Raw genomic sequence first — 24,718 nt, forward strand, 5'->3', positions numbered from 1 at the left:
AGGGGGAACGGGCTAATTAAAAGCACATCAAAAGCGCCAAATTTGCATAGCAAACGAAACGAAACGTAGCAAAAATTAAATAAAAATTGTTAGTTTCACATTTTTTTCTCTTGTTCGTTTTCTTTTCACTTTTCATTCTGCCAATGCCAAAAAGTTTTTTGATGAGCGACCGTTGTTGCTGGTAGAGACTGATGCGGGAAGGGTGAGGAGCTGAGCTTATGGTGGCAACACGCCCAATAAATGTCAGCATACAAAACTTTTGTTGGCAAACTATTTTTATAATTAAACAAGCGCAATCTGATTGCGATAAGTAGTCAAATGACTTACCAATTTCAAAAATGCGAATCTTCGACTGCCGCGAGCCATAAATTACACAAATATTAAATTTTGCAACATGTTGCAATTAGAACTGCCAGAAAAATGGCGGACACACAAAAGCACTTCAAAAAAACATAAAAATAATAACTTAGCTTAGTAAACGAAGATATCTTTCGATATTATTATTATTGGATCACACGCTTTATAAAAAGTATTGATTAATTACTAGCACCAAAGCCCGAAATTAGTTTTATCCGCAATTTCACAATGCAAAAATATAACGAGAAAAATTCAGTCGCAATAGTTCCGTTACTATAGAGCTGCCAATCTACTACAATTATTACAGACTATGGGCATGCGTACAAGGTTACTTTGAGCGATCCGCGTCCATAGTGACGTCACGAAAAGGTTCCTTATTATTAGAGCTGTCAATCTACTGCAATTTACTAAACTGATCGGAGTCCTTAGTGACGTCACGATTACACTCTTCAGAAAATAGGCTATCTTCGCCATTTTACACATTAAAATACGAGCGTTCGAAATGAAAGTCTTTAAATAATTATGTTATTTTACTATTTACAGGTACAATGAGTTTATTCTATTGTTTTGCTTGTGCTTGCTGCTGCCGCAGCGGCTGCTTTCGTTGAATGATGCTTTGCCACCGCTTCTTGAGCTTTGCTAAGCTGAATGTAGCCTTCATGAGCACGTGATCGCAACTCGCTTTCAACGGATTTGTTTACCGATTTGGAAATAACCGCCTTGATTTTTTGTGTCTCATTAAATTTACCCTTCTTCGCTTGGATGGGTGCATCTGGAATCAAATTATGAATAAATGTAATCAATTGCACACAACTTATTGCCCATGCCGAAATACTCACTTGATCTACGGGTGAACGCTGCTTGTTTCTGCTGTTTTTTCTTGTTCTGTATGGCAGCAGGCATTTTAGCCTTTTTAAATTTACCTTGTGGCATTATTGAAACGTTTAAGTTGACAACAAAATAAAACAAATTGCCTGCGCACGTTTTTAGAATTGTTTGGCAAACAGCTGATAGTAGAACAAAATCGATAGCACTACCTATCGATATTCCGCACGTTAATGTTTACATTTACTGTTACCGCAATTTTGAGTTGCTGTTAAATTACATAGCTCGGAATCTTGCTCCTCTCGTAGCGCAAAAATTCAAATTCAAATATGAAAAAGAGTCAGCAATAAATAAAATGAAAACAAATTGTCGATATGGATTATATAAATTTAATTTTTGATTTCTTAAGCAAATATACCGATAAGCTACCAACCGAGAACAGGGTGATTATTCGTTCAACGTATATTATTTGCCTGCTTAACTAGAAAAACAAATTGTACAGTACATTCAATGCAAAAACCGAAATGATTGTATTGATATTTTGTTTTGTTTTATAACAGGAAATGAGTTAACATTTAAAAGCGTTGAATATTTTTGTAGTTTTGTTCGTTATGTAATTTTAAATGGGATTTTCCTTTGCTTGTACGTATGTATATTTTATAAGTATAATTAATTAATTTTTGTTGTTAATACACATAACTAAAATCTACAACGCGCTTCGGGATTTCGACCTCGAATTTTCTATTTAATTTGTTTCGCCTTTTCTTTTTGTCTTTGCACGCTTGGCGCGCGCTTTTTAACTCACTTTGTGAATAATGCATTATTATTATTTTGTTTTTATAAAAATAGTTTTACAAAACTTTTAATTATTAATGTGTGTGTGTATGTGTATAAATGTATGTGTGTACTGTGGTATACATGTATTATAATATATATATATCGATTTATATAGAATATACTTTTGAAACAATTAACTCAATTTGCCGACTATAATGCCAGTTACAATTAAACCTATTATCACAGCAATCACTAATAGTATCAGTATCTTACGACGATGGCTATTCCGACTGGCAGCCGCCTTCTGAAGCTCACTGCGTCCTTCCTCCACCATGGCAGCGGTATTTTCAATATTGGTTGCAATATTATCTGCAAAAAATTAAAATTCAAAATTAAAGAGATGTTAGGATTCTGGCTTTAATTTGCAATTAAACTTTGTCAAAATAACTACCTTAGTTTATCTGATTTTAATATTTTACTATACAACTGTATACTACAATTAAAATAAATAAATAAATAATTTGCTAGTATCTACTGCATCTACAAATTGGTTTTTAAATAGCTTTTAAGCTACAATTATAAATAATTTTCGGTTCTCATTGCCGTTGACAATCTTCAATCAAGTGTACTTATTTTTCATTTTTGATTTCAGAGGGCAAACGAGTTCAAGTGGCTCAATTCTCAGACCAGCTTCATATGCATTTGCACTATATATAGTATTCTCAGCAAATTTGATGTGTGAAGCGCATATAGACTGGCAGATTCAGTTACTAAATCAGATGGAAAGACAGACAGACGGATATGGAAATATGTTTTAAAGCGAAAGTTGCCTTCATCTGCCTCCGAATTATATACTTGGTGGATAGCTGAATGAGTTTTACTCTCATTTAGGAAGATTACTCACCCACCACCTCGCGCTGCTCCACCACCATAGTGCTTAGCTTGTTCATGATGACATTCACATCCAGAATATCCGCCTCAATTTGCTCCACTTGCCGCTGACGCTCCACCAGCAAATCATGCTGCCTCTCGAGTCCAGCCTGATCTTGACGCTGTTGCTGCAACAACTCAGTGCGTGCCGTCAATTCTGCCTCACGCTCCGCATCGGCAGCCACTTGATAGCTCTGTCGCGTTGCCTCCGAGATACGTTTCTGTTGCTTCGAGTATTTGTCGACAACCGTGTGAAATTCCTGCGTCAGCTTCTCCAGCTGCAGCTTCTGCTGACGATCGCCATGTTGCACCACCGCCTGCAGACGCTGCAGATCCTGACTGGTGGTCTGAACCCGTGCATTTGTCTTCGTATTGATACTGTGAATCTTATCGCGCAGCGAGGACAAATCCTTGGCGGTACCAATCAATTTCAGCTGCTTCTCCAGCTGCTTGGTACTGCTGTTCACCGCGGTGATGTTGTTGCCGATGTCCTCGCTGAGCGACACGAACTCCGTGGGACTGAAGCCGGAGTTGCCGCTGGAGGTGGCAGCAAAGCTCACATCGGGCGTGGCACTTGATGTGGCGCCATAATCACGATGCGTGCTGCTCGTGGGATTGTTCAATGCCTGCGACATGTTGTTGTTGATGTTGTTCCCCCTCTTAGTTGGCTGGTCACTCTGTGTTGCGTGTAGGGGCTGGTCACTCTAATGCTGGGTGCGAAGGTTCCAAAAAATTACTTGCTTGCTTGTTGTTTTGGTTTTTTTCGTTATTGTGGGTGTTGCGCACTCGTTGGGTTCTATGACGCGACTGTCTGCGAATGCAAAGAGCTTAACATTTTAGTTAGGCCAGCGCCACAACAACTATGTGGTATCTACAAACTAATGGGCTTCGGGTTACACAAACAAAACAAGCGAGACCAACTCAAAACTGGAGCCAAACAAATGATTCACTTCTTCAACTCAACGCAGAGTTTATCAGCCGTGCTAACATATGACAAATATGTATGTATGTGTGCATGTGTGTGTGTGCAATTTATATGCTTGTATATGTTGATGTATAGGGGCACACACTCCATACACTGCACTTATTATATGGGCCTCTGCCTGTGGGTGACAGCTGCAGTTATATGGCTTCCAATTATTAGTTTAAGTTACCTAGGATTTACTTCAATAGGCGAGTTGATTTCCAGTTTCTTCTTAACTAATTTGCCCAGTGCGCAAGCCTTTCACTGCACTGCACACAAAGACACAATTATTAGTTATCGATATTCGATACAACGAGCTATCGGCGCCTTGCAGCCCTACTGCACGCATTTCGCAGCACTGTGCGAAGATAAGGAAACAATTGTTGCGCGCGAAATTTCAATTTCGATTAATTCAAATTGTTTTTTTCCGAGTCCCTTATTTAATGCAATATACGCCAACAATACCAGTTACAATTAAAGCTACTATCACAGCAAACACAATTAGAATGAGAATCATACACCGACGTCCATTTCCATCACTGAGTGTCTCCTCAATTGGGGGGAACTGTTGGTATCATAAGTAATATAAATAAAATGGTCATATCGTGTAGAGAATTACTTACCCGTCATACCCTGTTGTTCCTCCAAAATCATATGTAGTTCCTGCAATAACTCTTCTTTGGGATCCGCTTGATAGCTCCTTTGAGTCAACGCCGAAAATTGTTTTCGTTGCTTCGAATATTTGTCGACAGCGGTGTTGAATTCGCACGTAAGTTTCCACAACTGCATTTCCTGCATGCAATTGTTATGGTCTACCACAGCCTTCATACGCTGCAGATCCTGACCAATTAAGTTGATGCGGTCATTGGTATTGTCATTGTTGCTAAGAATATATTCGGCCAGCGTTGGCAAATCTCTGACGCTGGCAATAAATTTCAATTTATTCTCTAACTCACTGACGTTGATCTGTATTGCGCTGGTATTATCAACTATATTCTCCTTGAGAGCGTTAAACTCGGAGGCGGTTCTCGATGTGACACAATACCGATGCTTGCAGCTTTTGGAACAGTTCATTGCTTGTGACATGTTCCCAAATTTGTTGTGCACTCTTTGGATTTTATATTGCGACTGTCTGCGAATGTAAAGACTTAAAACAAAACAAAATCCAAACAAATGATTAATTTCTACTTTAATGTATATACGGGCGCACACATAAAGTAGTATTATTATCGCAATAGGTCCAAGAGTCTTTTCTAAGAAATAAGAATTAGTTTAGGATACAAATTTTAAATAGCCAACCTTATTGCAAGGTCAAATTTTGTAAGCTGTGTGGTTGATAGCTGATCAGTTAGTGAGTCAGTCATTTAAGGACCAAAAAAACATTACATAACATATGTAGTTTAGAAACATTTACTTTAATTTGCTGACTATGATGCCTATTACAATTAAAGCTATTAACACAACAATCAATAATATTATCAGTACTGTACGTCGACGTTTACTTTGGCTAACAACCGTATTTTGTAGAGCACTGACTCCCTTCTCCGCATTCTCAGCTGTTTCCTCTACATTGATTGCAATAGCATCTGAAAGATTAACATAAATGAAGTGTAAAAGTTAGGTAACAGCAGAGTCTGATCTAAACAGATCCATATTATATTTAGAAATTGCTCCAATTTTGATTAATTGTGATTATTTAAAATGTTATTCTTACTGTGCAAATTTGGTCAAAAAGTAAATAAACTTTAGATTCTAACCTTTAAATGTTAAAAATTATATAATATTATTAAAATAAGTTGTAACTACAGAAGAGTTTAGAAAATTCTTGCTCATTTGATTGTGCATACATATATGAACTTTCCAATATAGATATTCGAATTAACAAATCCTTCGTCCCAATCGAGTAAACACTATTCAATTCGTATCGAGCTACTCACCCACCACCTCGCGCTGCTCCTCCACCATACCGCTTAACTTTTTCATTATATAATTCACATCCAGAATATCCGCCTCAAGTTGCTCCACTCGCCGTCCACGCTCCACGAGCAAATCATGCTGCCTCTCGAGTTCAGCCTGCTCCTGACGCTGTTCCTGCAACTGATATGTTTTCTCAGACAACTCTGCCTCACGTTCCGCCTCGGCAGCCTTTTGGTAGCTCTGTCGCATAGCCTCCGAGATAAGTTTCTGTTGCTTTGAATATTTCTCGAGAACTGTCTGAAAGTCAAGCTTAATGTTGTCCATTTGACGTTTTTGCTGGCGATCGCCTTTTTGCGCCACCGTCTGCAGACGTTGCAGATTTTGACTGGTGATCTGGATGCGTTCATTGGTGTCAATGGTGTTAATGCTGAGTATATTTTTGTCAAACGCTAATAAATTTTTGGCGGTGCTAACTAATTTCAATTGTTTTTCTAGTTGCTTTGTGCTGCTGTGCATAACGTTTATATTGTAACAGATTTCTTCGCTGAGTGAGTCAAATTCAGAGTTAGAACTCGAAATGGTCGCCGAATTCGCCTCGGGAATAACACTTGATGTGGCGCCATAATCCCGCCGTGTTCTAGGATTGATCAATGCCTGCGACATGTGTACGATTACTTTATTGGTGATGTGTACTCTTTGATTTCTACAATGCGACTGTCAGAAAATGCAACTAGCTTGATTTATATCAAAGGGGTGAAAATGACTCACTTCTACTTTACAGTGTATACGGGCATATAAAAAGTGTGCGTTCAATTTGTTTTTAAATGTCGTTGCAGCAGATAACAGATTCGCCCATCGTTTCGAGTAGCCCTAGACCCTATAGCGACCCTAATGCGAATTACTGAGAAGTTCTCGGAATCCTATACTCAATAATATAGAGACTTTACTCTTAAAGTTCTCTTTAATTTGTTATCAATGTTAAATGAATGCACACCTGCAATACAACGATTTACGTAGAAAGACCACACATACCAAAAAGCAAATTACAAAAAATATTTTACCTTTAAGTGCACCAAATTATTTAATACCCAATATCGAATATTTTACATTATTTATTTAAAAAAGTGCGAGGTCAAGAACGAGTAACGGTCGATTGACCTGTTTACTCACACAAAAACATATCGATATCGATAACAAACAACAATTGTCACTGATACTGCCCAAGCACAGGCATTAGACAACACTAGCTTCGATTATCAAATAAAATTTTGCGCGCGAAACTTCCCTGCTTCAAAAAAGAAAATATAACATCGTGCTCAAAAATAAAACATTATGGCATATGTATATTCGAGATGCAAACTAATTAAAATCTATGTATTTCGCAGTAAAAATAGAATTATATCGTTTCGAAGCAAACTAAAAGCCTTGGAAGTATTATAATAAATAATAACTTCTTAATTTGAACTGCTATGTTTGCCATGTGTATTTCGGGCATGCTATAATATAAACATTTTACACCCTGGCTCTATAATATAAAAAGACAAGAAATACTTTTTCTTTACGTTGATTTGTAATTCCGTAGCTTTAACGTACAGAGTTATGCTAAAAAGTAAAAATCCTCATTACTCTTGTCTCCTACTCGCGTACTTAATGGGTCTTGGCGGCCAAACGCTTGTCGCGCTCCTCCGAGATGCTCAGCTTGACACCCTTGCCCTTTGGCAACGAGATGTAGGGCTTGTTACCCTTGCCAATGATAAACACGTTGGTCAAACGAGTGGCGAAGATGTGACCCTGGGAATCCTTAACGTGCACAATATCGAATGAACCGGGGTGACGCTCACGGTTGACAACGGTGCCCACACGTCCCAAATTCCTGCCTCCGGTGATCATGCACAGGTTGCCTGCAGAATAGAAAAATGCATAATTAGTAAATACAATCAAAATAGTGGCTGTTTGGCAAATGTAATTGCACGTAAAAGTTACTGAATTTGCTAGTAAATACATAAACAGTGACCGTCGTAACAAAAATTGCTTTTGGCTTTGTATTTGAACCACGCAACTTGAATAAAATTCGTTTTGCGGTCTTCGAACCAGCCAAAGATACTGATTTCTTAAATTGTAAACGTACCGGAATCGAACTTGATGTAATCGGTGATCTTGCCGCTGGCAATATCAACCTGCACGGTGTCGTTGGCGTGCACAAGAGGATCGGGATAACGGATGGTGCGGCCATCATGTGTCACCAGGAAAGGAACACCCTTGGCACCCAATTGTGTCTTGCGGACCTTGCACAACTTGTACTGCAAAGAGAAAGAATTAAATTAGTTTAAAACTGTCTTGTAATAACCATAAATTTGGTGTGATTGGAATTAATTTGTAATTGCACGTAAAAGTTACTGAAACGGCTGAAATACACAGATCAGTGACCGTCGTATCAAAAATTGCTTTGGGCTTCATTTTGAACCATTTCACGCACTGCATTTTAGCGCCAAGCGGTCTTCGATAAAGCCCCGAAAATACCAATTTCAAATAAATATACACCAGAAGTTAGAATCATTACCTTGGCTTCCTCGGCGGAAATGCGGTGAATGGTGAAACGTCCCTTAACGTCATAGACGAGACGGAAGAACTCACCGGTCTTCTCAATGGTGATGACATCTGTCATACAAAAAAATAGAAATATACAATTATTGATACGATTACCACACATTAATTGTATATAGTCAACATACCCATGAATCCAGCGGGATAGGTGGGATCCGTGCGGACCTTGCCGTCAACCTTGATGAGACGCTGCATGACGATCTTGGTCACCTCAGCGCCATTGAGTGCGTACTTGAGACGATTTCTCAAGAAGATCAACAGTGGCAGCGACTCGCGCAGCTTGTGTGGACCGGTTGATGGACGGGGAGCGAAAACTCCTCCCAATTTGTCCAACATCCATGCCTTGGGTGCGGCTAAACGCTTCAAATGCTTCTTGGGTCCACGAGCCTACAACAAATAGTACACATGACACCAAAACTTTATAAATCATTCTTCAAGATGGAAGATGCCAAGCAATTACTCGATGGCAACAACAAACAAAAACTCGAAGTTATTTCATTCAAGCACTCGCACTTTTTGTTAAATGTTCACATATTCAATGATACCACAGTTTGGCGCGTTGTTTCTGTTACATTTCACTGGGTTTTTTGTTTGTTTTCAGCGTCGATGGCAACGTATTTTATTTTCATTTATATTTTCGGCCTTACCATCTCGTACGATACGTGAAAAAGGAAAGGAAGTTGATGCGCTGTCAAAGCAGTTGACAGCTGCTTACGGCGTTGCCACTTATGCCAGTTGAGTGTTACCATTTCAGCATAAAACAGTGTTGATAAGTATTCGTTATATCAGGGTTGTATAAAGCGCGTGAATATTGCGTTTTAAATGTCAAAAAACAAGACTTCTTTACATTTGTTTATTTTTTATATATTAATATAATTAATGCTCTCAAACGCACACAATTTTCGTTCAAGATATTGTTTTAATTACAATCTGTAAAACCTACTTAGACATTAAACGGTAGTGTTCTAAGCAAACATTGTTGCCAATTTAACTGTGGCAACAAGCGTTATTTTTTTTTACCAAAAACATTTTGGTTTTCATTAATGTATTTTTCTTCTTTTTCATGGGCATTGTTTTTCATATTTTTTTTTTTTTTTTGTTTAAAGCACATGTGCTTTTTATTTGTAGTAATTGTTTTTGTTAAATTTTTTTTTTGGGAAAATTTCTTGTTTTTGTACATAATACAAATTGCATACCATGATGCATAGATTTTGATGTTGGTTTTGTTATAATAGTTTTCTCGACGCGTAATGAGACTTAAACGTAAGAAATCAATTGTTAGAAATATTAATTATTTAATATATGCAATTATGAATGTTATGTTAGTAATTAAATGGCTACACATGTCAGTCCGTTCGTCTGTCCGCTCTGTCGCTCAATGTGTGTGTTTTGTATGCATATCAAATTATGTTTATGAGAGGTTTTCTCTTTATGTATATATAATTCTTGTTTTTGCTTTTACTTTAGTCAGTTTATTGTAAGCGGTTCTCAGTCCAACTTTTTCATGGATTTCAGTGCTCGCTCGCGCAACTGTTTCTCCAGATCCTCATTGATGCCCGGTCCCCCGGTCAACATCAGCGGCAGCTTGCCATTCCTTTTACCCGCTGATGCTGCCGCCGTTGCCGTCTCTTCATCATCATCGTCGCTACTATTCTGGGAGCTGCTGTCTTGGCGATGCTTATTGCTTGCGCTGCTCTTTCGCTTATGCTTCTTATGCTTTTTGCTCTTCTTGCTATGCTTCTTATGTTTCTTGTGTTTCTTTTTCTTGGACGACGAATCAGCCTCTGATGCAGAATCGCTATCGCTTGATTCCGCTACCTTTTTCGACTTCTTGCGTTTCTTTTTGGCCACCCGCTCGTCATCCGAATCACTGGCTTCGCCACCACCACGAGATTTCTTATGACTACGCTTGCGACTGCGGTCCAGACTGTGACGCTGCTTCTCCTCCGCTGGTTGCTCAGCGCTGGACGTGCTGCGTTGCAGTTTCTTGTCACCGCCGCGTCGCTTATCCTTGTCCTTTTCACCAGCCTTGCTAACAGTCGAGGATTCCTCTTTACGCTTGGATTGCAACTTCTTTTTGGTCCGCTCATCACCGCTGCTGTCGTCATCGCTGTGCTCACTGCTGCTGCTGCTGCCAGAGCTACGCGACGGTTTTCGCTTGCCCGCTCTGTTCTCGGATGCAGATTTGGACTTTAAGCTTTTGCTGGCGTTTGCCGAACGTCGATTCTCTCGACGCTTTTGCTGCTGCTGCACCTTTTGTTGCTCCTCGTCGTCGCTGTCATCGCTGTCCGAGCTATCGGAGCTGCTGCTTTGACTGTTATTGTTGTCGCGCGTCTTGTTCTTTGGGGCGGAAGCAGCCAAAGCGCTGCGCTCATGCGACTTAAGGAACGGCGATGGAGTGCGCGACAAGCTGGCCAGACTGCGATGCACCGACTGCGACTTTGGCTGTGCCGTCTGTGGTGCCTGTTGTGCAGCTGCTGCTTGGGGCGCCGTTTGAGACTCGAATTTACGCACTGCCGCCGCCGGCTGAGGCTGCTGTGCCGTTTGTGACTGCGGCTCCTCGCGACAGAGATCAATGGTGTTGACAGCCGGTCCAGCGTATTCCACCGAACGACGTGCGGCCGCCGGACTGGAACGTCTGCGCTGTGGCGGCGCTGGACGCGATGTGGAGCGACTGCGACTACGCGGACTCCGGCTACGACTGCGACTACGACTACGACTACGCTTTGCGGGTCGTCCGCTGGAGCGACTGCGACTACGACTGCGTCGCCGGGGCATTGGACTAACGCTGCGCTGATGCTGCTGTTGTTGTTGGCGACGCTGCACTGGACTGGCGCTGCCGGAGCTGGAGCGTGCCATTCGCTGCTGTGGCTGATTCCGTGGACCTCCCATTGTACCACGCTGCTCGTGATGCTGATCCCAGCGACTAAAGTTGCTCTGCGGCGGCGAACCGCGTCTATCGAAGCGACGCACGGGCGAAAACTGCTTGCGGAACTGCTGTCCCTGACCTTGACCTCCGGGACCCGGCGATGGGCGACGATCGCGCGAGAAACGAGGTTGATTGCCACCCGGTGGCGATTGGCGACGATCGAAGCGTCTGCCATTGGGACTATTGTGTCTGGCCTGCCAGTGAATGCGTCCACCGCCACCGCCCCGCTGATTGGGACTCACGCCGCGATGCTGCTGCTGCTGTTGCCACATATTGCGATGGTTGGCACCGCCACCGCCGCCTCCACGACCACCACGTCCTCCGCCGCCGCCACCACCACGGAAATGCATGGGCGGCGAACGTCGTCTATTGTTAAAGCTACACAAGGCAAAATACGAAGTAGAAAATGAGAAAATGGAAAATAAATGTAAATTCTCAAGCTGCTTACCGCCTAGGTGATCTGGAGTAGCGCATGGGCGATCTGGAAAGCATGCGGGAACGCGAGCGACGTCGCGAATTGGAGCGTTGAAAGCGTCCTCCGCCACCGCCATTATCTTGTCGCATCGGGCTGCGTCCGCGTGGCGAGAAGCCACGTCTGCCATGCGGTGGCGGTCGTCGTCCTCCTCCTCCACCGCCATCACCTCCGCGTCCAGCGCCACCAAATTGTCGCGCACGTCCATCGCCACGCTCCATGGAGCTGGCGGAACCGTCACGATTATTGCGATACTGTCGCTTATTCTGCACACTATTCTTGTTGCGGCGATGCTCAAAGTGTTGATCCTGTTGGCGTTCCGGTGACAACGAGATGCTGCTTGCACGCGACCGTGAGCTGCGACGACGTCGATTATTGTTGTTGCTGCGCACCGAGGAGCGTGAGGAACTGCGGGATCTTGCTGCAGGCGATGCTTTGCGGGATCTAGAAAATAGGGAGTTGTGTTATTCATCTAATGGCACGGTATCAAAACTTAGCTAGCCTATTGAAATGTGTCAACTTCACTGACATTGACTTTGACATTAGGCAGTTGACAGACCGGACTATCGATAGCTAATCCTTAAGAACTTTAAATGTACTCAAAAAGCGACGTATCAAATGTCACCACATAGGAAATATCAAATGCCCTCATTTAATGTCACATTTTGATGTATCTCTTAGAAATAGTTAAACAATAGAAATAATAAAATTAATGTATGGAAGTATTTTAAAATATAATAAATCTAAAAGCTGCTTCTATATTTCCAAATTTAAATTATATCTTTCTTTAGCTGTTAGTCAAACATTTAACTACTAGAAATAGGCAAGTAGGTCTAAATTCAGCAAGCTTCTTTCCTTTGCAATCTTAATAAAAATCTTCTAAGCTTTGATAGGTAGATCAAATTGAAATTGTTATTTCTAAACCTATACTTAGTTGGATATAATTCACAGACCTCTCTTATCCTTTCTGCTTTTTTGGCAATCAAATTACACTTATATATAGTTAAATTATTTATATTTCTTTTGACCACATTAATAGGCCTTTGCAATTAAGTTAATTTTATACCTGGAGCGACTGCGAGTTGAACGCGACCGCGAACGTGAGCGCGATTTGGCCTTTGATTTGGATTTAGATGCAACCGCAGCTGGTGATGACTTCTGCACCGAGTGACGGCCATTCAAAGCCTTTGGCGCATCAGTCGAGGACGCGCCACGCTGCGTGGAACGTGGAGATCGTGAACGGGACCGTGAGCGCCGCCGGCTCGATCGACGCTCTCTGGACGCTGCTCTTCCCCCCGCCGCCAGTTGAAGGCGCATTTCCGGTAACAGCAGCAGCAGCAGATGCTGCGCCTCCACCACCACCGGTTGAACCTGAACTCGGAGAGCCTGCGCCACGCTTTCGCAGACGTGCGGCAGCATTAGCGGCAGCTTCTCTGGCTGCACTGTTAATAGGTGCCGCTGGGCCACTGTTGTTACTGCCATTGTTGGCCAGCTTGGGCGCAGAGCGGGAACGCGAACGAGACTTGGATCGATCGTGGCGTTGTCGCTGTTTGTCGCGGGAACGCGAATGGGAGCGTGAACGGGAGCGAGAACGTGAGAGATCACGTTGACGCTGCTGCCGTTGCTTTTGCTCCTCCTCGCGCTTGAGTATCTCATCCTTCTTTTGCTGTATAAATTCGGCGGGTATTCCGCTATCGCTGTCCTGTGCGGACAGCAGCAGTGCCCAGAGTTCGCCCATAAATTGGCGGGCATTGCGTCCATTGAGGAAGCCAGTCATGTTAATTTGCATTTTCTTTGGGCAGGGATATTTCTCTTCTTCTAGCTGATTGTAGACAAACTCCACAACGACATCGTCCTCAATGTGCAGAATATCGGTTATCTTTTTGCTAATCCATGGACGCAGCACATCCAGTTTCACTTTGGACATGTCCACGCGCTTATTAAGGCAGTCGCCAAATTTCATTTGCTTCATCAGCTTCTTTTCCTTGTCGCTGAAGCGCGTGTCCTGCTGCTGATTAGTGCCCTACAAATAAATAATAATCATAATGTTAAGGATTAAAGAACTACATACTAGATTTATCGAAATTCGCTCATCACTAATAAATGCTCCACTTTCTGCCGCTCAAGGAGAAAGAAGAAGCCCCTTAAAGACGGCGTGTAAAATAATACGTATGTAATCATCATAATAAGCAGAAACCATCAATGCTTTTTATCATACAAATAAAATGCACTCTCAATTCATTATTTTTTTCTTTTTGGTGCTCTTCTCTCACACTCTCTCTCTCTTTCCCTTTCTGCTGTTTTGTGTGCAGTTCTCTGCAGCAGCGACATTTATCGATTGTCCATCGGCCGCATTTTAAGCAGAGCAAAAGCAAATAGCTCACAACCCCTCCCTCCAACAACCCCACAAAATATATAAACTCGTAACAACGTACCGTGAACATCATTTTGAGATGTGAACGTAATTGCACTTCTTGGCGTTACGTGGTTTATGATGAGCTGGGCCGGCAAAATTGCTGTTGTTTTTATTTCATGCCACAATTGCTGCGCGCGCTCTTGTTAATCAAACACACAAATGCAGTAATATTTAACTGTAACCCGGCACCACGCAACGAAATTGTCGTCTATACACACACAACACACGCACACTCTCACACTCACTCGCTCACAAACACTCGACGCGTGTGTGTGTGAGTGCGATGCGACTTTAGAACGCGCCTCAAATAAACTGTGAAATATGCGTTTTAATAAGTGCTATCACTTGGTGTAACTTTTTGGCAGGTTGAAAAACTACACTTGCGTCGTTTTCGCCAATTTTAATTGCTATTTTCTTAAATTTTCGCAAGAAATTTATGCGTGTAGCTAGAGCTGGCACGAACCAAACGATATACGGCAAACAGCGTGACCGCATACTAAATACCAAACTATTTATTTTACCGATGACAAAAATATACCAAAATAAAGCACCAACATGAATTACAATATTTTAAATTATATCCTCTTGTAGATAATAATTTTTGCATTTAGATAATTTTCAAAAAGTTAAAGATGAACTGATGATTGATAAGAAGTGACAGCAAGTAGAATTTGTAATATGCACTATGCGGTATGTTAATATCAAAATGTGCTAGGCGGCCGTCAGGATACGATAGTTAAATGCCAGTGTTTACATACGCGATGATTATGTGCGAAAACACACCTATAATGATGAATGCTACCATTCGATTGAACTTTTAACATAGATATTTGACAGGATAATAATAATAATTCAATCTATTTAAAATTCCTCAAAAGAAGTAAAATGCAGATTTTTTTATTTAAAATAATTTAATTCATTTAAAATTAGTACATACAAATTAGTATTTTCAACAAAAAGTTAAAAACGGTTTTTTTATAATTAATTTATTATATGTAAGGCTAAACTAATATAATATTTTGCCATGTGAACTGCGTGTTTGTTTTTTATGCAAGTGTTTTTCACTACAAATCTAAAATTGTGCACTGTTGCTGTTGTTGCTCGATTTATATAATTTAAATTAATTTAAAAGCATTAATTTTAAATTTTAGCTTAATTTTATCATTATTTTTCGAGCAAAATTTCATTTTTACAGATTTTAGGAAAATATGGTTGGAATTTTCAAGATGAGCTCACTTAGTGTAGACTTTGTTACAAGAGAACAACAAAAGCCACATAAAGTAAATTCATTGTGTAAACCCCAACATGTGGAGAGGGAGAATTTGAAAAAGATTAAATAACATTTAAAATTTGATTTCGCTACAAAAAATAATTCCTCATGTAAATGTGTAAATTTAGATGCTCCACCTCGCAAACGCGCTCAGTTCTTTTGGTTGCTGTTGTGTTACCAGTGTTACCACACCAATCGATTCACCTATGGTATCATGTTGGGCTCCTGAGCGGCTCCCGTCGAGTACTTGGGCTTGCAGACGCAACCGCTTTCGACGAGCACATAATCCTGGCCTGTTAGCGTTACTGGACCCAGGGGTATAACTAGGAAGAGATAGGGCACATACGTTTGTGTGCACTCGCCACGTACCACATCACATTCAGAGGACCTGCACAAATAAATACAAAAATGTTTAAATAGTGATTTGATATAGCAAACACAATTTTTTCAAGTCAATAATAATATTATTGTGATTTTTTTTATATTAAATTTCTTTACAGGGTCTTTCTGTTTTTGTCTAACATTTGCATGTGCATGTGAGAATCATATGGAATATTTGACGGTTTTAACCAGAAGATAGAAATATTTACAGATTCAGCCTAAAAATATGCAACATAAAATATAAAAAATTTCTGGCAGCGTTAATCTGCAATCTGGCAACACTAGTAAAAGCAGCACGCATGCGCAGACTGCGTTACGAAAGTATGAAACTAGAGTGAATTCTACATCTCAATCAATTGGCAATAAACGATTATAAATGAAGAAAAATTAAGTCATAGTATTTGGCTACTTACTCGCACACCTCGAAGACAACCTGTTGCAGCAGATCAGGGAACTTTTGCACAATGGTCACGGGTTGACCAGAGGTTAAACTAACACCGTACATAGGCGCAGTGGTATTGTAACGTGTTTTGCAAAGTCTCGCCGGAGTATCGCTCTTACACTGTTGCGCAGGCGAAGAATTCTTCAGAGAACGACCTGCGGTAGGGGGAAGAGAACAGAGAATGATTAGTCAAGCGATCAATCGATCAGTCAGTCAATCAATTGCGGCCACTCCACCATTAGCATTAAGCATTTAGCGGTTGCTGACCGACTTACCATAACGATTGCTTCCGATAGCCTCATTGTTCACCTCATCGTAGGCCCTCAACAATGCACTCGTGGTTATTGCTGGATCCAATGTGCTGGGCAATTTGCTTTGACGTCCACGTCGCGAATTTCCGTTCCAATTGGAGAATGTACGCGCAACAGCCGCACTGCAATCATAGATGGACAGGCCAAAGAAAACGAAGACGACGCGTTAGAGAAGAAAGTTTTTTTCTTTCTTTGTTTTGCATTATAAGCAAACGCCTAATGAGTCACAAGCGCGCGCACACACACACGCACACATACCTGGGATATGGCGCATTGTTGGGACCCAAACAGTCTGGAGAATCTGTCAACGCATCACCGGACAAATATTTAAGTCCACGCGCACCGGCGCATTTGCTAGGCGGCGCACCATCGATGCTGCTGCTGTCGCTGCTGCTGAAGCTGGGCCACAACGCCGCATTGGCGCATGTGAGTGCAATGCTGATGACGCAGAGTGCAGTTAGGTGCTGTTAAGAGAAAAGATGAAACATATTAAAAATACGAAATGAATGCTTATTTAATATGCAAATGAATGTACACAACGCGAAACAGTCTATCGTTTACTAAAAATTAACAATTCAAAACATTTGCACTGACGAACATGTTTCCCCATATCGTAAGTCCTAAATTTATATATTATTCCGTAAATTATATTTACTTAAATTACTATCTTTTGGTAATATTGATAATTCAAGCATATCCTTTCTCCTTGCTTTTCAAATTATAACACATTAACCTTTACCTTAAATGAACAGTATAAAAAATTAAAGAATTAAGAAATTAAGTTCAAGATCAAAAACCTTTTCTCTCTGTGTATCTGTGTATTCATCTGATCGATATTGTTTGAAGCCAAGCCTTTATTTATAACTTGTGGTCAAATTTTGCAGCGTCATGAGTCACAGGCAAAAAAATAAAGGAAGACTACTCGCGACTGTAGGTGTACAGCTTATACACTTATCATATTGTATGTATGTATAAGCATAATGAGCACATTCAGATTTATGCTTATAATTAGAAATACAAATAAGACCGTTAACCGTCTTTAATGGGCAAAAGAGACGTGATATTGCTGTCGGCAAATGCTGTAATATCAATAGTCATGAACTTCTAGCATGAATCTTTCCTTATCTCTTCAGAAATAAAATAATAACAAACATATGCAGTCGGCTAATTGCACATGTTTTGTTATGCGAGATCCATATGAAGACTTCACATTAAAATTCCACAAGCTCAATAAAAAAGTTTCTATTTTCCCAAAAAAAAAAAAAAAAACGAAGACATACAGTGCTCTCGACTTGACCCGCTTCAACTTTTTTGTGGATGCTAAGCAAATTAGAAGATCTCATAAATAACCACAGCAGCAGTAACAACAACAACGACAGCACAGCAGAGACCACAGCTATGGCAACGAAACAACCGCAATCGCCCCCATAAGACGTACGTGAAAGTAAAAACAAAAGAAGAAATTCCCAATTGGCGCGGCTAAATCAGACAGACGGAGTAACAACAAGAAAAATGTTAATACATTTTTCAACAACATGCAAAGTTGGCTTCTAATACGGTCTGAACTTTTTATTGCTACTTGTGGTTTTATATGGTTACCGTAGGTTTTTTTCTTGTTCGTTTTTTTTTTGGTATTTTCTTTCACTTTCTCTGTGCAGATTTTTGTTGATCAAGTGTTGGCCTGACCAAAAAAAGACCACTGCCGAAAAACCAGTTTGGATTGAATCAAATTGCAGCAACACATAATTTGCTTTTTATCCTAACAGCAAAACAAAAACAAAAAGAAATAAAGAGAGATGCCCGTCGAGAAAATCGTGGCACGTATGTCATGCGAAAAAGATAATAAGCACAAGTTTGACAATCTCTCAGTCGCTATCGCTGACTGGTTGTAACACACACTCTGGCCTCATCACTGTTGCGATGTTTATCAATGAAAAAGAAAAATACAAAAAAAAATAATAATTGCACTCGCAATGCGAAAAATGTTTTTTTTTTCTTTTCTTTTTAAATTGATTGAAATATTTCTTTTGTAATTTCTATTACACATGGTCATTAACTTGTGGTCTGCGGGCACACACAAAACTTTCTTTTCAATTGCACATTTGACGAATGTTTGAAGTGCCAACCGGACTCATTAAAGCCCATTGCGTGTTTTGGATTGTGGGAAGCAAACGAAAGCGAAATTCTATTATTTAATTCTTTTCACATTCATTACAAGAAATTAATGAACTGGTTGCGACTGTCGCGGCGGCTTTTGTGTTGTTGTCTTTTTTCTTAAATCTCACAATACCCAACGGCAGACGGACGCACAGGTTTGATAATGTTGGGGGGCCACTCTCACCTGAACTCTAGTTGTTGGCCCTTTTGTCCAATTCTGGCAAAGTTAGTCATTAAACGCGCCATTGTCAATGCCGGTTTCAAAACTTTCTGTTTTTTAGGCTCCCCAACAATTTCGTTTAATGCTCATCATAAAATGCACAGACGCTCCATCGTCTAACTAAACGAATTTGACATTAAAGCGCACCATAAAGCCATTGCCATTTGAACCTGTCTACAGCCTATTTTCTTGAATTTTTAACGGCCATTCAGATAGTTGAAAAGGGTATTATAAGTTGGTGTAAATTAAAAAATATTTTTGATCAGTGGCAAGGAAATAAAGTCATAAACTTTAAGATGTCCCCAAATAATACTACTATTATTATATATTACTTCAATTAAATTTATAAAAAAGAATTACAATAAAGATATTGTATTATTTTATATATATTTATATTGTCTATTGTATTCACATTCTTAGAAGAAGAAACATCAAGTTCTGGGGAAAAATATTTTAAATATGTCGAGCAGATAAAGTTTCCTTTAAATGTGTAGAAACATACTCTTGGTTCTAATTAAATCAGGCAAATGTAACTAAAAGTTCACAATATAAAAAAAATAATAATAATAAACATACTTCAAATCCATACAATTGTGAAGAGTGAAAACCATATTTCTTTTGAGTTTCCCAAAAATAAATCGCTTCAGGTATTTCATAGTCGAGCACACTCGAATGTGACTTTCTAAGCCACTTTTTTTCGTCACTCGATTCAATGTGAACAATTTCAATTGGTTGGCCGTGATGCCTGTGAGGCGAATTTTGGGAAGGAGAGAAGCCTAATGAGGGGGCAACTTTCTTAAGTAGCCGCCTGCCTGTCATCTCTGTGGGTTCATTGAAATTGTCGCGACAATGAGTGGACGAAAAAAAAAAAAACTAAAAGATGCAAATAATTATCATAATTATGATAAGCGCTTTTTTCCCTTTTTTGCTCATAATTGGGTTAGAAATTGTAAAATCATGCATTAATCAAATAGCCATTGAAGGCGCTCACGGCGACAATTTTAACTTTTCGGACTAATGCGAAGTCATTAAGCGACGGCGAAAGAGCGCTTACATAAGAGCACCAGCAACAACAAAAACTTTAGACAACAACAAAAAAGTGGCGACAACGCACTGAATGTTATGTGTAGTTTTTGTTGTTGTTGTTGTTGTTGTTGTTACGACTATGTTACCAACAACAACAACAAATAAAAGCCAAGGTGGGTACGTTAGAGAGAATAAGAATCAAAACTACGGCAAAAGAAACAGCGAAACTGTCAAGATCACACATAGCACACACATGTTAACACACACGCACACACACTCTCGAGTACATATAAGGTGCCGTTATAACGAGGTTAACGACCTACATTAGTCTTCTCTGTCACACACACTTGGGTCTGTCACATCGCAAGCGTTTTGGAAAAGCATAAACATTTAATAAACAATATTTAATTCGAATACAAAGCGCAAATTGGCCCAGACAATATGGGGCGTTCTACAAGTTGTTCTAGTGAAAATTGGTATTTCGAAAGCATGGCAAAGCAATAGAGCAGCAACGACGACAGACTATTGACAGCAGCAGCAAACACAAATACAAATAGCAAATGACTTAGAACTGGTTCATTGATAAGCGTTTGCCGCACAAAGTCGGCATACATATTCGCCTCAATGGATGTCAGTGATAATGCCTATTGATTGAAATAAATTGCTGATTGTTTGTTTTGTATGACACACAATTTTCAAGGCCTTTGTTGTTAGTGCTGAGATCAAATCAATTCGTCAACAATCTTGTGCTAGGATCAAAATGGAGATCACGTCAGTTGTCTGCACGCAAAGTTGTCATGCATGTTTTACATTTGTCAATCGATTACGATAACGATAAATTGCATGCAGCAGTGCAACGGCTCTTTGATTTTTAACGGCAATTCGGGCCACAGTTTCGAGTATTTTTCCTGCAGCTGCCAAGACAGCACAACATACTACAACAAGAAAGATTCCACGCTTTGGCGTGATAACCGCAGGCGACAAAACTTTCAATGCTTTTTTTTTGTGTGTGTGTCTTCTACTCTCCAGGTATGCAAAGCACGTTTTCTCAGCGACTCAGAGTCTCGACCACAACAACAACAGCACACGAGTGAGTGAGCTGCTGTTGTGGGGTTCTTTTTTCTTCTTTCTTTTTAGCTTGAGGCATAGTTAGACGTAGCCGTGTCCGTTGTGTGACAGGGACAAAGACAAGTGCAATGTTCGTTTGCTATTGCTATTGCGGTTGCCCTCTGCCGCCTCCCACACGATGACAACAGCTTTCATTTTGGGCTACTTCGCATGCTGTGTGCGTGCCTTGGCCATTGTCCGGTTCAGTTTTGCGATCGTGCGTGGAAACGAGGTTAAGAGCAAATAAAAAACAAAAATTTCGCTTGCACGCTTTGCCCCCAAGTAGAACCGAAATAATGATAATAATTAGCTACAGTTTCTGACACTTTTACTCATTACTCTCATTATTGGTTAGCGGACAAAAGGGCAGCTCCATAAAAATTTCACTAGATTATTAAAAACCAAAAAACCAAAAATTATAATTATACTGGAGGCCAGCTTGACTTAAACCATCAATTACGGGGTTCAGTTAGCAAGTACTGTTAGTTCTTGGCGCTACATTAAATAAAACAATTAACACGAATTTATGACAATTCTCTGAGGTGCCATCAGCATAAATAATTTTTTTTTATTTGTGTATTTTTCAGTTTTTTTTTCTTTTGCCTATTTCTAACTATTTAACGCCAGCAAAACGGCAATGGCAACATTTTGACCTAGAATCAGAACAGTTCTTTGTTTTACAGTTTTTAATTCCGCTTTTATGCCGTTTTGCAAAAATTCAAATTGTTTTTAAGGTTGGGTTCTCTCGTCGTCACACTCAAGATGGATAACAAAAACAACGACAGCAACAACAACAACATGAAGAAGAGCAACAACAAAGATCAGGGGCCATGAAGCTGGCCACGCATGAATGAGATTGCCACGCTCAGACTGCGTCTATATGTGTTTGTACATACATATGTGTATGTGAGTGCTTGGGCTGATTGTGTGTGTGCGTGAAAAGACCGGCTCCAAATACTACTAGCTGTAGAAGAGGAAGAGGAAGAAGCAACAGCACCAGCAGTAGAAGCAGAGCAACAACAACAATCACGGGACACCATAAAAATCAAAGTATGAATATGTTTAGCCTACTTTTTATAAATATTTTTATTTGCCTTTGGGCCAAACGGTGCCCGCGGCTCATTTTCGAATCAGTCTGGGAATTCGTTTTGAATCATCACATCAATTTTTTTCTTTTTACCACACAGCTACTGGACACAAGCACCTATTAAATTGTTTGGCCCAGCCGTTGAAGGGCAGACAAGGTAAGAGAACGACAGCAACACACGCGAGTCGAATTTCATCAAAAGGTTTCGCAGATTGAGATCATCAAATTAGTTCAAAGCTATTAAGCCAAACAGCTATTATAAAATCAGCTGTAAGATGGAATCTATTCTTACTTTGCATATACAAATTTGCATATAAGAATGGTTCATTTGTTAATGCTTCATTCAAGTTTGTAAATAATGAACTAAAGAAACTTTTAATTTATTATCAACTATGTTTATTGTTGAAACCGTAAAATATAATTCAAAGAACATTTTAGATTCGACTTGGAAATAACATATTAAAAACAATGATCTAATAAAGAAAGAAAATATATAGAATATATTTGTATATGTCCGAAATTATGGTATTTTAATAAGTAATAATATTTACCAAAAATTAAAAAAATTTTTTTTTAAAAATTATTAAACCCCAAACAAAATCTAGTATCTCAGTAAAAATGCTAATATTATTTCAAATAAATAAATAAATTTCACTAGCCGAGATCTTTAATAAAACTTTGGCACACTCGCTTTTGGCAATTTGTAAAATCTATTAAAGGAAAACACATAAATGTCGGTTGCAGAGTACGTGACACGACTGACAAAGAAAAAATCACAAAAAAACGGAGAAGCGCCTAGTAAAAGTTATTTGACCAAAGTAAATTCATTATAAATTCGTTAAGGCTCAGAGCTGAGTATGGCACACACACACACACACACACACACACAATCACAGCAGGCAAAAAGAAAGTCAAAGAAAGGTGCTAATTTCAGCGAGTGGATTGGCTTTGTAACAGAAATGGGTCGTCGTTGACTATGACAAGTTCAGGCGGGCAGACAGGCATTCAGTCAGAGGCAAGGCATAAAAAATAAATTCCTGAAGAATCAGCAAAGCTAGAGAGTGGGAGGGGAAGGGAGCTCAGCCAAGCCCAAATATCGCTTAATCTTCAATGAAGACCACCAAAGAGTGTGTGTGTGTGTGTGTGTGTGTATGTGTGGTGTTGTCTCTCTGAGTGTTGCCAGCTTTAGAGCTGCTGCTGCTGAGATGTTTAAGCTTGGTGGGTTGGGCCAGCCAGGCTGCAACAATGCAGCAATGTGAGTGCAAGCACATGTACACAGCATGCACTTGTACACATACACCACATATAAAGTTTAATGGCATACTGATACTGGTTTGCAGCGAGCGTCAAAAGGAATACAGACAAACGACGAAGACGAAGACGACGACGACGACGATGAGTGAGAACAATGCCAAGTTCAATGCAAAGAGACAGAATGAGAGTGCAGGCTGAGAGCAAAACTTGAGTTGAGCCGCAGCTTCCTTGTGGGCGCTTTATTGGCTTTACACCCTGTACTTTTGTGAAATGCAATCGGGTAGTCCCAACCATAAAATATATTCTACTTTTCATCATTTGAAAATAAAAATTTAACTTGTTAACTATTTTTGATTATTCATGAGGACATTTTTATAGCGCAACTGTGTGTCGAGCAATCTTCGCACTCTTAATTTATTTTTTTTGGTTTATTGGGGTCACTTACTTTGACAGAACTTCTACTTAAGCACCGGTATTCCATTTTTAAACTGTGTGTGTTGGTGTTAAAGTTGCGGTTGGTTTTCTTTATTGGTTTGCTGTACTTTCGAGGGAGCAGCCAGCAACGTTTATGTTTAACGTTCTTTTATTTTGTTTTTTTTTTTTTTTGGTTTGTGTATTTTTTATGTATACAAATTTAATTTGCTTTCTTCACACAACAACACTTTGGGCTTGAAACACGTAACTGAGACGACAGCGACGATGACAGACACACAAACACACACACTAACACACAGACACTAAAGAAGAGCACAAAAGAATCTCAATTTGAAACGACGTCTTGGTCTTGGTCTTGGTTTTGGTTTTGAGTCGCAGAGTCTTTTTTCGGAGGAGTGTGAAACCAACGCGGCCAAATAACAAAACTCAAATTGACGAATGAAGCAAAAAACCAAACCGTACAGCTCGAGCGCTCACCTTGGACTGACTTGCACAGGTAACGTTTACCATTCCTTAAGCACTCGGCAGCGGCGTCTGTGGCAGCCACAGTCACTGCCACAGCCACAGCAACAGCTACAGCTACAGACACTGCCACAGTCACTGCGACTGCGGCTGCGACTGCGCAGCAACAGCGACGCATTTACTCGTAACCTGTTGCTGTTGTCGTTACCGCCACTGTTGTTGACTCTGGAATTGGAATTGGTCTGGTCTTGGTCTTGGTTTCGGTCGTGGTCGCGGTCTCGGTCGCGTTCGCGGTCTTAGTCTCGCTCTTGCTATTGGTATTGCCATTGGCCACGGTCTGGGCCAAGGCGGACGCATAAAACTGCATCAAAGGCG

The 24,718-nt window shown here is 40.2% G+C and overlaps 6 protein-coding genes and 2 non-coding genes across 13 annotated transcripts; all 8 read right to left on the reverse strand.

The window, feature by feature from the left end:
* Positions 1–853: 853 nt before the first annotated feature.
* LOC132794348 (uncharacterized) lies at positions 854–1,379 on the reverse strand. The gene is made up of 2 exons (XM_060804748.1): positions 1,197–1,379; positions 854–1,129 (listed from the first exon to the last, which is right to left on the reverse strand). The coding sequence occupies exons 1-2, from the start codon at positions 1,288–1,290 to the stop codon at positions 912–914; spliced, it is 312 nt and encodes a 103-aa protein (XP_060660731.1). The 5' UTR covers positions 1,291–1,379; the 3' UTR covers positions 854–911.
* A 163-nt stretch (positions 1,380–1,542) lies between these two features.
* LOC132794347 (syntaxin-12-like) lies at positions 1,543–4,150 on the reverse strand. Of its 4 annotated transcripts, none has more exons than XM_060804742.1 (3): positions 4,044–4,150; positions 2,864–3,700; positions 1,543–2,328 (listed from the first exon to the last, which is right to left on the reverse strand). In XM_060804742.1, the coding sequence occupies exons 2-3, from the start codon at positions 3,522–3,524 to the stop codon at positions 2,153–2,155; spliced, it is 837 nt and encodes a 278-aa protein (XP_060660725.1). In that variant the 5' UTR covers positions 3,525–3,700; positions 4,044–4,150; the 3' UTR covers positions 1,543–2,152. The 4 variants fall into 4 exon arrangements, with proteins under 4 accessions (XP_060660725.1, XP_060660729.1, XP_060660730.1 ...); XM_060804746.1 differs by having other exon boundaries at positions 2,864–3,716; positions 4,044–4,140; XM_060804747.1 differs by having other exon boundaries at positions 2,864–3,599; positions 4,044–4,139.
* Positions 4,151–4,489: 339 nt separating this feature from the next.
* On the reverse strand, positions 4,490–6,470 carry LOC132794350 (syntaxin-12-like). Of its 2 annotated transcripts, none has more exons than XM_060804751.1 (2): positions 5,791–6,470; positions 4,490–5,000 (listed from the first exon to the last, which is right to left on the reverse strand). In XM_060804751.1, exons 1-2 carry the CDS (start codon positions 6,431–6,433, stop codon positions 4,924–4,926), a joined length of 720 nt encoding a protein of 239 aa, XP_060660734.1. In that variant the 5' UTR covers positions 6,434–6,470; the 3' UTR covers positions 4,490–4,923. The 2 variants fall into 2 exon arrangements, with proteins under 2 accessions (XP_060660734.1, XP_060660733.1); XM_060804750.1 differs by lacking the exon at positions 4,490–5,000 and adding an exon at positions 5,019–5,439.
* An 848-nt stretch (positions 6,471–7,318) lies between these two features.
* On the reverse strand, positions 7,319–9,138 carry LOC132794349 (small ribosomal subunit protein eS4). Its single transcript, XM_060804749.1, has 5 exons — positions 9,022–9,138; positions 8,503–8,761; positions 8,331–8,428; positions 7,899–8,070; positions 7,319–7,671 (listed from the first exon to the last, which is right to left on the reverse strand). The coding sequence occupies exons 1-5, from the start codon at positions 9,121–9,123 to the stop codon at positions 7,418–7,420; spliced, it is 885 nt and encodes a 294-aa protein (XP_060660732.1). The 5' UTR covers positions 9,124–9,138; the 3' UTR covers positions 7,319–7,417.
* On the reverse strand, positions 7,729–7,871 carry LOC132794604 (small nucleolar RNA psi28S-3327). The gene has a single exon (XR_009633275.1). It is a non-coding gene; the product is annotated as a small nucleolar RNA psi28S-3327 (small nucleolar RNA).
* LOC132794603 (small nucleolar RNA psi28S-3327) lies at positions 8,143–8,285 on the reverse strand. Its single transcript, XR_009633274.1, has one exon. It is a non-coding gene; the product is annotated as a small nucleolar RNA psi28S-3327 (small nucleolar RNA).
* A 95-nt stretch (positions 9,139–9,233) lies between the features above and the next one.
* On the reverse strand, positions 9,234–14,689 carry LOC132794351 (serine/arginine repetitive matrix protein 1). Its single transcript, XM_060804752.1, has 5 exons — positions 14,211–14,689; positions 13,147–13,798; positions 12,842–13,061; positions 11,752–12,219; positions 9,234–11,681 (listed from the first exon to the last, which is right to left on the reverse strand). Exons 1-5 carry the CDS (start codon positions 14,220–14,222, stop codon positions 9,863–9,865), a joined length of 3,171 nt encoding a protein of 1,056 aa, XP_060660735.1. The 5' UTR covers positions 14,223–14,689; the 3' UTR covers positions 9,234–9,862.
* Positions 14,690–15,226: 537 nt separating this feature from the next.
* Positions 15,227–24,406, reverse strand: LOC132792026 (uncharacterized). Of its 2 annotated transcripts, none has more exons than XM_060801226.1 (5): positions 24,359–24,406; positions 16,854–17,059; positions 16,560–16,717; positions 16,256–16,439; positions 15,227–15,849 (listed from the first exon to the last, which is right to left on the reverse strand). In XM_060801226.1, the coding sequence occupies exons 1-5, from the start codon at positions 24,389–24,391 to the stop codon at positions 15,666–15,668; spliced, it is 765 nt and encodes a 254-aa protein (XP_060657209.1). In that variant the 5' UTR covers positions 24,392–24,406; the 3' UTR covers positions 15,227–15,665. The 2 variants fall into 2 exon arrangements, with proteins under 2 accessions (XP_060657209.1, XP_060657208.1); XM_060801225.1 differs by lacking the exon at positions 24,359–24,406 and adding an exon at positions 23,892–24,352.
* Positions 24,407–24,718: the final 312 nt, after the last annotated feature.

This window comes from Drosophila nasuta, chromosome 3, assembly GCF_023558535.2.
Source record: "Drosophila nasuta strain 15112-1781.00 chromosome 3, ASM2355853v1, whole genome shotgun sequence".
Classification (NCBI taxonomy): Eukaryota; Metazoa; Arthropoda; class Insecta; order Diptera; family Drosophilidae; genus Drosophila; species Drosophila nasuta.

Bases quoted from the DNA above. Each gene is read 5' to 3' on its own strand.
- LOC132794348 (XM_060804748.1), bottom strand. From the start codon at position 1,290: ATGCCACAAGGTAAATTTAAAAAGGCTAAAATGCCTGCTGCCATACAG. The intron at 1,130-1,196 runs GTGAGTATTTCG...ATTTGATTCCAG, and splicing joins AGCGTTCACCCGTAGATCAA to ATGCACCCATCCAAGCGAAG.
- LOC132794347 (XM_060804742.1), bottom strand. From the start codon at position 3,524: ATGTCGCAGGCATTGAACAATCCCACGAGCAGCACGCATCGTGATTAT. The intron at 2,329-2,863 runs GTGAGTAATCTT...AATTTTTTGCAG, and splicing joins GGAGCAGCGCGAGGTGGTGG to ATAATATTGCAACCAATATT.
- LOC132794350 (XM_060804750.1), bottom strand. From the start codon at position 6,433: ATGTCGCAGGCATTGATCAATCCTAGAACACGGCGGGATTATGGCGCC. The intron at 5,440-5,790 runs GTGAGTAGCTCG...TTAATCTTTCAG, and splicing joins GGAGCAGCGCGAGGTGGTGG to ATGCTATTGCAATCAATGTA.
- LOC132794349 (XM_060804749.1), bottom strand. From the start codon at position 9,123: ATGGTAACACTCAACTGGCATAAGTGGCAACGCCGTAAGCAGCTGTCA. The intron at 8,429-8,502 runs GTATGTTGACTA...TTTGTATGACAG, and splicing joins CTATCCCGCTGGATTCATGG to ATGTCATCACCATTGAGAAG. The intron at 8,071-8,330 runs GTAATGATTCTA...TTCTCTTTGCAG, and splicing joins TTTCCGCCGAGGAAGCCAAG to TACAAGTTGTGCAAGGTCCG.
- LOC132794351 (XM_060804752.1), bottom strand. The intron at 13,062-13,146 runs GTTCAACCGGTG...CGGGGGGAAGAG, and splicing joins CGCAGGCTCTCCGAGTTCAG to CAGCGTCCAGAGAGCGTCGA. The intron at 11,682-11,751 runs GTAAGCAGCTTG...TGCCTTGTGTAG, and splicing joins TACTCCAGATCACCTAGGCG to CTTTAACAATAGACGACGTT.
- LOC132792026 (XM_060801225.1), bottom strand. From the start codon at position 23,927: ATGGAATACCGGTGCTTAAGTAGAAGTTCTGTCAAA. The intron at 16,718-16,853 runs GTATGTGTGCGT...CTATGATTGCAG, and splicing joins AACAATGCGCCATATCCCAG to TGCGGCTGTTGCGCGTACAT. The intron at 16,440-16,559 runs GTAAGTCGGTCA...CCCCTACCGCAG, and splicing joins TATCGGAAGCAATCGTTATG to GTCGTTCTCTGAAGAATTCT.